General features: G+C 45.6%; 1 protein-coding gene across 1 annotated transcript; it reads left to right on the top strand.

Moving 5' to 3' along the window:
• The first annotated feature begins 1,207 nt into the window (after positions 1-1,207).
• MT1HL1 (metallothionein 1H like 1) lies at positions 1,208-1,544 on the top strand. The gene has a single exon (XM_032136884.2). It carries the CDS (start codon positions 1,217-1,219, stop codon positions 1,457-1,459), a length of 243 nt encoding a protein of 80 aa, XP_031992775.1. The 5' UTR covers positions 1,208-1,216; the 3' UTR covers positions 1,460-1,544.
• The last annotated feature ends 6,966 nt before the right edge of the window (positions 1,545-8,510 follow it).

The following is an 8,510-nucleotide window of genomic DNA, read 5'->3' as shown; positions in this document are numbered from 1 at the left end:
AAAAAATCCCTGCCTTCATAACATATATGCTCTAGGATAATACATAAGCAAGTGCCCGAGTCACCTACTCATTTATAAATGGACTCAAAAGTTGATGTGTATATATACATATGGATCGTATTGAATTATTTACTTCCTTCCTAGCTGCAACACCATCTTAGTAGTACAATAATCACAGTCTATAGTTCCCAGCCATTTCGGCTTCCATTAGTCTCTTCAACTTCTCCTCCAAGCATAAGGCTGAATGGTTAACTGAAAACCATAATAAAGAACCCTCCTGTGTTGGCCCCTGACTTAAACCAAGACAACATTTAAGAGTGGATTCTTTGCTTTAGGTTCAAGATGATGAACAAATGGAACACGAGAAGGTGCCACTCAAACCTGAGTCAAGGAACACAGCTGAGTCCTCGAAGCAGGCCAAGATTCATACCTAAAGATTTCTCCAGAAATAGGACCTCAAGGCAAAGCCAAAGGTATGAGTGGAACCATAGAGCCCAAATGGGTGATTACCGGTGGGTCTTTTTTAAAGATTATTAATTATCATGGTAAAATTATACATGACATAAATTTTATCATTTTAACCAGAGTACAGTTTCATGGCATTAAGTATATTGACAGTGTTGTTTTATCATTAACAATGTCTTCAGGACTTTTTCATCTTCACAAACTGAAACTCTGTACCCATTCAACAATAACACCCCAATCTCCTCTTCCCCCACCATCCAATTTTTTGTCTCCGTGAATCTGACTCCTCGAGGAACCTCACATAAGCGGAATTGTATTTGTCCTTTTTTTTTTTTTTTTTTTTGAGATGGAATCTTGCTCTGTTGCCCAGGCTGGAGTGCAGTGTTGCAATCTCAGCTAACTGCATCCTTCATCTCTCTGGTTCAAGTGATTCTCCTGCCTCAGCCTCCCGAGTAGCTGGGACTACAGGCATGTGCCACCACGCCCAGCTAATTTTTGTATTTTTAGTAGAGACAGGGTTTTGTCATGTTGGCCAGGCTGGTCTTGAACTCCTGACCTCAAGTGATCCACCTCCCTTGGCTTCCCAAACTGCTGGGATTACAGGTGTGAGCCACCATGCCTGGCCCATATTTGCCATTTTGTGACTGGCCTATTTCAATCAGCATAATGTCTTCAAAGTCCATCCATGTTGTAGCAGGTGTCAGAATTTCCTTCCTGTTTGAAGTTTGAATAAATCCACCATGCCCTCCACATGTTCCACTGCCTCTTCTCTTCTCACTTGGAAACTCCAGTCTCACCTCGGCTTGCAATGGACCCCAACTGCTCCTGTGCCGCTGGTGGCTCCTACGCCTGCGCCGGCTCCTGCAAGTGCAAAAAGTGCAAATGCACCTCCTGCAAGAAGAGCTGCTGCTCCTGTTGCCCCCTGGGCTGTGCCAAGTGTGCCCAGGGATGCATCTGCAAAGGGGCTTTGGAAAAGTGCAGCTGCTGTGCCTGATGTTGGGGCTGCCCTGCTCTCAGATGAAAACAGAATGACACGTAAAATCCAGGATTTTTTTTTTCTACAACCCTGACCCATTTGCTACATTCCTCTTTTTTCTGTGAAATATGTGAATAATAATTAAACACTTAGACCTGAAAAATAAAATGAAATAAAATAAAATAAAATAAAGTTTGAATAATACTCCATTGCATGCATGTACCACATTTTGTTTATCCATTCACCCACTGTGGGTTGCTTCTATCTTTTGGCTACTGTGAATAGCACACAACGAACATGGGTATACACATCTGCTTGAGTCCCTGTTTTCATGAGAAGTGAGTATGGTGAGGAACCAAAAAGTGAGAAACAAAAGGTGAGAAACCGCACAGCAGACAAATTAAAGGTGGTCTGAAGGAATTCCTAAGAAAGAAACGCTGAGGTCGACAGTCACCTTTCACACATCCCCAGTGAGGGCTCTTGTAGGCAGACTCATTTGTGTAAAGAGACCAGGAACAGCGAGCAATCTGCTTTCATTCTTTAACACATCTAAAATATTTCTCCCAATTCCCTTTATGACTGAAGATATACATTTAAGAACCATCTGGCTGAGATGAGAAAGTGCAATCTCTGGCTACAGCCTCAGACTTGTTAATTGTTCAAGAAATATTTGCCAAGTGTGCCAGTCATCCTACTACGTGCCTGGGATACACCTGTGAACAAATCATATGAAAACGTCTGCCCTCGAGAGGCCGTCATCCCACTGAGGGGAGACAGACAGTAAAAAATACATACAATCTAAGCAAGTTACATAATGCTACATAGCAGCATCCTTGTATCCATTTGCTCATTCATTTAATCATTCAACAAATATTTACTGAATACCTATTATGAGCAGACCCAGGAGATAGCTGTGCATAGAACATCTTACTTGCTCTTTAGAGCTGAACTAACCAGCATTCTACACACAAATCAGAGTGTATTGCATTTTATTTTCTAGCACCAGTAATTGTAACGAAGAAGATGTGAAATGATGATTTGAACTAAAGAAGACTAAAAGCTATGTTCAATTACCGGAAACTCAATTGTAAGACCAATTAGAATCTCTATAAGTCCTATTCATAGAGAATTTGCCTTCAAAAACCAGGAGAACATAGATGCAGGGCACTCCTTGATGCATTTTTGTATAATTTCAGGTCTATTTTTCAGTTTCATTGCAATTATAAAATGACAAGCAAGCACTCCCAAAAGCCTGACAAAAATCACTAGATTCTAAAAAGGGTGTTTATTCATATTTACATCTCAATGGCAATAACTCTTTTTTGCTTTTCACTTTGGAATATTATAATACCAATATCTAGTCAGAAAGCGTAGCCATAAAATTACACATAAAAACTTACATGGTATGATGGTGAGAAATATTCTTTTGTATTCAAGTTTAATTTGACATTCCTTAAAGAAAGGTGTGTAGTTCAAAGCTGCAAAAGAGAAAGGAACATTTATGAACTACTGAGGGATTAAAAAGCAGAAACGAAGGCCCGTCATCGGGTTTGGCTAATAAGTGTATTGCATCCTCCAGCTAAGCAGCTGCGGTGGGCAGAAGGCCGGCTGGGTTGCCTCCACTCACTTTGCTGTTCTCACTGGAGTGAGGTCAGAGGCTTCCCACAGGAGCACAGTCTGTCCCTTGGAGCAAGGAGCGACCGAGCTTGGCTGAGAGGAGAAGAAACATCACACCGCCCTCACCTGCTACCCCTCACTTCCCTGTCTGTGGCTCCTCCGACGCTTCCACTTTCTCCATAGGCAAAAAGCCACCTGTGTGTCACCTGTGCACCTGTGTGTTGAGTCTCTCGTGGAACATAACGTTGTACATTTTGAGAAAGACACGATTGCTAGACGGAGCATGAGAAGCCTCCGTCCCTTCCTAAGGGAAAGGGATTCAACCTCCTATCATTTTCCCCCAAGTTGCTGAAACTGTGTGGCCACATGGGTAAGCCTTGGTCAAACCCAGGAGGAGAGAAAAGCAGCAAGGCCTTGGGAGAGTCCCAAGAAGGCACCAGCAACAGGTCAGTGATGGAGGGAGAGAATGGAGGTCTAGGTGCCACGAGAAAGCAGCCACTGGAACTAACTCACCTGGGCATCTGGCTCCAGGTCTGTGCCCAGCAAACTGCTGTGACAGAAAGAGAGTCATACCAGATGTGCCAGTTGTGTGGACTTTGCCTCAGTTTCCTCCTGGTGACATGGGGTGATTGTGAGGATTGAAGGGTTAATCAAAGAATGCACTCAGTAGGTATCAGCTTTCATCCTGGCCTGAGTAGTCATGGCCAAGTCAAAACCCCAACTCCCTTGTGAGCTCGCCTCTCCAAGTTCTCATGCACCATAAATGCCTGGGCAGAAAGGAGCTCTGCAGCGCCTCTGAGGGATGGTCTCCAGATGCAAGTCAGGTCCACGATGACGTTTTCACCAGTCCTCCATGGAAGGAAAAGGAGGGAAATTTTGTGGGTGTCTGCGGGGGATAGCCCACTGTCGTTTATTGGGAAGGAATGACCCTTTTTCCAGGATTATTGACTTCAGAGCTGCACATGGCATGCAGGCTGTCGCTGGACACTTCCGCAGGGATCCATCCATGTTGACCACATGGACAGCGGTGCTTCCTGGAGCTGTGCAGCATGGCAAACTGGCATGCTCATTTGGTGACAGTGGATCATGGTTGGTGTTCTCCTTTTCCTCCTCTTTTTCCTCCTCCTCACCTCCTTCTCCTCCTCAGTGTCCTCACTGGCAATGAGATGAAGAAGGAAAAGCCACCAAGGATGCAGCTCAAGAGCCAGTCTTCCATCACCCCTGGGAACAGAGTCCCAGCCTGGGCAAGAATGGAGAGAAGAGAGAGAGATAGAACAAGTTTACGCTCTGTTTCCAAAAGGATGTCACAAATGAACTTAACAAAACTCACCAAGAAACCTCAGACATAAGAGAAAGAAATGGGGAGATACCAGAATATACACCTACATTCCCTTTGTCCTATCCAGAAAAAAAAATGACATCTTCAAGTCGTTCGTGGTAGCCAATGGACATGACAAAGATAAGCACCTGCATTCTGAAGCAACTCACTTCAACGTATCATCCTCCCACTCACTTACCACACATGCTTTTCCATTTCTATTCTTTAATCTCTTCCATTTCTATTTTTTATTATCTAGTTTTCCCCGTTTTATTGATGTATAATGATTTACATATTTACGAGGCACATGTGAGTGTTTGCTCCATGCAAAGGATGTGTAATGATCAAGTCAGGGTAATTGGGAAATCCCTCACCTTGAGTGCTTATCATTTTTGTGTTGGCTTCAAGTCCTCTCTTTTAGTTACTTTGAAATATGCATAACATTGATGCTAAGTATCATCACCCTAGTGTGCTATCAAACATCTGAACTTATTTCTTCTATCTAACTATATGTTTGTACCCATAACCAACCTCTCTTCATCCCTCTTCCCCCACCACCCTTACTATTCTTTTCTTTTTTTTTTTTTTTTTAAGACAGGGTCTGGCTCTGTCACCCATGCTGGATTTCAGTGGCATGATCATAGCTCACTGCATCCTGGAACTCCTGGGCTCAAGTAGTCATCCCATCTCAGCCTCCAAGTAGCTGGGACTACAGGTGTGAGCCACCATGCCCAGCTGATTTAAAAATATTTTGTTAGTCTGGGTGCAGTGGCTCACACCTATAATCCTACCACTCTGGGAGACCGAGATGGGAGGATCGCTTGAGGTCAGGAGTTCAAGACCAGTGTGGTCAATGTAGCAAGTCCGTATCTCTAAATAAATAAATAAATAAATAAATTGTTGTTGTTGTTGTTAAGGGATGGAGTCTTGTTAAGTTGCCCAAGATGGTTTTGAACTCCTGGCCTCAAGAAATCCTCCTGCCTTGGCCTCCTAAAGCAATGGGATTATGGGTGTGAGCCACCAGGGCCGGCTACCATTTCTATTCTTATGAGAAGCAACTAAACAGGGCATCAGGATGACATAGTAAGAGGAGTACAGGTTTGGAAAGCAGGGTTTCTAACGGGCAGTGAGTGGGACACTTACCAGTGGCAAACCTGAGAAATTAATTTATTTTCTCAAGGAAACCGTATTAGATGTTCCCTAAGGAGAGCATTTTGAGATTGAACGTAAACTTCCTCAGCCACATCAAAAAGCCTGGCAGCGAAGCACATGGCATTTGACACACTGAAGGGCGATCATTGGGCTGAGCCTCTGCCCTGTGCTCCTAGACCACAGTCCTACAGAATTAACTTCTATAGACTGTAACCATTTGATCTAAATGCCGGAGCCTGGGATGCTCAAGGAAGATAAAAGCAAGGGTCATATTTATGTCCCTTTATTTCACATCCATTGAACAACTGTTCAATGGGCACCTCCTAGGTTCCTGGCTCTCAATGGGGTCCTGGGAGCCAGACAAACAAAACAGACTTCCTCTCTCCAGGGTGTTCACAGCCTGATGGGGGATGAGACAAAGCAAGTCCACAGCAGTGCGATTGTGCTTTAACTAAGCATGAAGGGGGTGTGTCCCATGCTAACCACATCTCCATAGCCCTGTGGGACAAGACGCACAGGACTTCCCTGATAAGAGAAAAACAGTCCTCTGATAGCACCTGGGGATGCACGCCACTATCTTCAGTGAATATTTGGAAGGATCAAAACTGGTTGATGCCTTAACTCACGGCAGCAGCAGCTCTACCTCAGTGAAGAAAACCAATAGAAGTTCATGCTGCAACTGTGCTGTTTATGACCCGGAGGAAGCCATCGGGCCATCTGGGCTCTAGGGTTTCCCTGTTGGGAAACAATCCTTTTCATCTCAGGGAAGACAATTATTATTTTTTTTTATTATTTTTTTTTTTTTTTTTTGAGACAGAGTCTCACTCTGTCGCCCAGGCTGGAGTGCAATGGCGCCATCTCAGCTCACTGCAACCTCTGCCTCCCAGGTTCAAGTGATTCTCCTGCCTCAGCCTCCCGAGTGGCTGGGATTACAGGCGTGCACCACCACTACATCCGGCTAATTTTTGTAGAGACAGGGTTTCACCATGTTGGCCAGGCTGCTCTCGAACTCCTGACCTCAAGTGATCCACCTCCCTCAGCCTCCCAAAGTGCTGGGATTACAGGCGTGAGCTACCATGCCCTGCCTTGGGGAAGACAATTCTCATTCAATTATTCAAGCCATTCTCTCTCTCTCTCCTCTCTTCCTCTCTCCCGCCCTCTCCCTTTCTCTGTCTTCCTTTCTCTCTCTCTCCTTCTCTGCCTCTGTCTTCCTTTCTCTCTCCCTCTCTCTCTCTCTGTCCCGCCTCCCCCAATTCTGCCCTACCACCTGTCTTTGAGAAGAGAGAAGGGACAGCTGTGTTCCCTCCCTAGACACCCACTGGGGCTGCAGGACCAGGAGGTGGGCCGGTTCTGCTGACATCTGATGCTAATAAAAAGCATCGGCAAAGCCGCTGCTCAGCCTCTCCTGGCTGTAGGAGGAAGCGCTGCTGTGGAACATGAAAAATTAATTAGGAGAAGATGAGTGCCTGGGCCTCCTTTCTTCTCAGACCCAACAGAATCAATAAAATCCTCAGCTCCTGCCAATAAAAGGCAAAATTGTGCATTACCCATGGACAGCCAGAGAGCTGTCAAAATTACAGAATATTGAAACTGGAAGGCCCTTAAATGTCCCCAAATTGTCCAAAGAGTCTTCGTGATTTATGCACTAACACAGTAAGTTGGTGGCAGGGGCTTGGTTCACACCTGTATCTCTGAATGGACTTGGACCACATGAGCCAGAATCAGGAATCCTCCTGCCCTCATAAAATCATGCAGAGGAAGGGCAAGGGGGTTGCTTGCTACAGAGAAACCCTAACTCCTTTTCCCTAGAGAAATGCCTCCAAGTAGGAGTGGACAGAAAGAAAGAACACACCTGCGCTCACCCACTGCCTTGGCCCTACCTTGGCCGCTGGGTGTACGGGTCTCCTCTATGCCCTCTGAGTAACAACAGAAACAAGAACTGAATCCCGAACAGTGGTGGCCGGGGAGGGCCTGCGTGGAGGCATGGCCAGTCTACCACCTGCCTGCACTGCACCGATCTCTCCTGCGTGAGATCAGCCAGCAAGGCACGTCCAAGGCCTGCCTGGGTTAAGTGGCTCTCAGATGAGGTAATAATGACAAAGCTCTCCTGAGCCTGGTGAGTTTTCCAGCATGGAGTCAGGTCGCCTTATTTAGTCTGATCATTAAAACCATTCTTTAAATATCCTGCTATGGGAATTTACGATGCCTTTTGAAGCTTTTTATTTAACTGGTAGTGTTTTCTTCCTCTTCCAGAGCTGTGAGGATGGGGAAAACTGTTTCCTTCCACAATGTATTCTGGTGTTGAAAGGTCAACCTCAATGTTACAGAAAACACAGCACCAGGCCCTGCTCCCCTTCTCTTCGCAGGTGAAGTCACTTAGTGACACGGTGTGTCAGGCGCCCTTGGGTTTGTGGGGGAAATGAGGACACTGATGTGTAAAATGCCAACAGCCAAGGAGAGGACAGAGGCCACCCTGCATAGATGCTGCCTCTACAGCAGGTGATGAGAAGCTGTTCTCCCCTCTTTGGTTTTATCAAAGCTGGTGAGCACAGTCCTGTCAGCAGGCGGACGCAAAGGGACATGGGTCAGGCGTGTCATCCACGGGATGGGCAGGGGCCTGGCGCCAGCAGCAACCCACATCTCCATTCAAGGGCATGGGCACAGGGTCATGGAGCATGTGTGACTGATTTGGCCATGCCAGAAAGACAGTCCTGGGGAAAAGAAGAACAGGAAGAGATCGCAGATGCTTCTCACCATCTGGAATTTTCGTAACATTCTACTTTCCCCAAACCTCTTACTGGCAAAAGTCTTATCAATCATAATGAATTTTGAGTTCATTAAATTGAATTTTATGTTAATATGATGTTTTTTTTTTTTGAGACAAAGTCTTGCTCTGACACCCACGCTGGAGTGCAGTGGCACAATCATGGCTCACTGCAGCCTTGACCTCCTGGGTTCAAGCGATCCTCCCACCTCAGCCTC

The sequence above is a fragment of the Hylobates moloch genome, unplaced genomic scaffold, assembly GCF_009828535.3.
Source record: "Hylobates moloch isolate HMO894 unplaced genomic scaffold, HMol_V3 SCAFFOLD_18, whole genome shotgun sequence".
In the NCBI taxonomy this organism is placed as follows: Eukaryota; Metazoa; Chordata; class Mammalia; order Primates; family Hylobatidae; genus Hylobates; species Hylobates moloch.
This window is presented reverse-complemented; position numbering and strand designations above follow the sequence as displayed.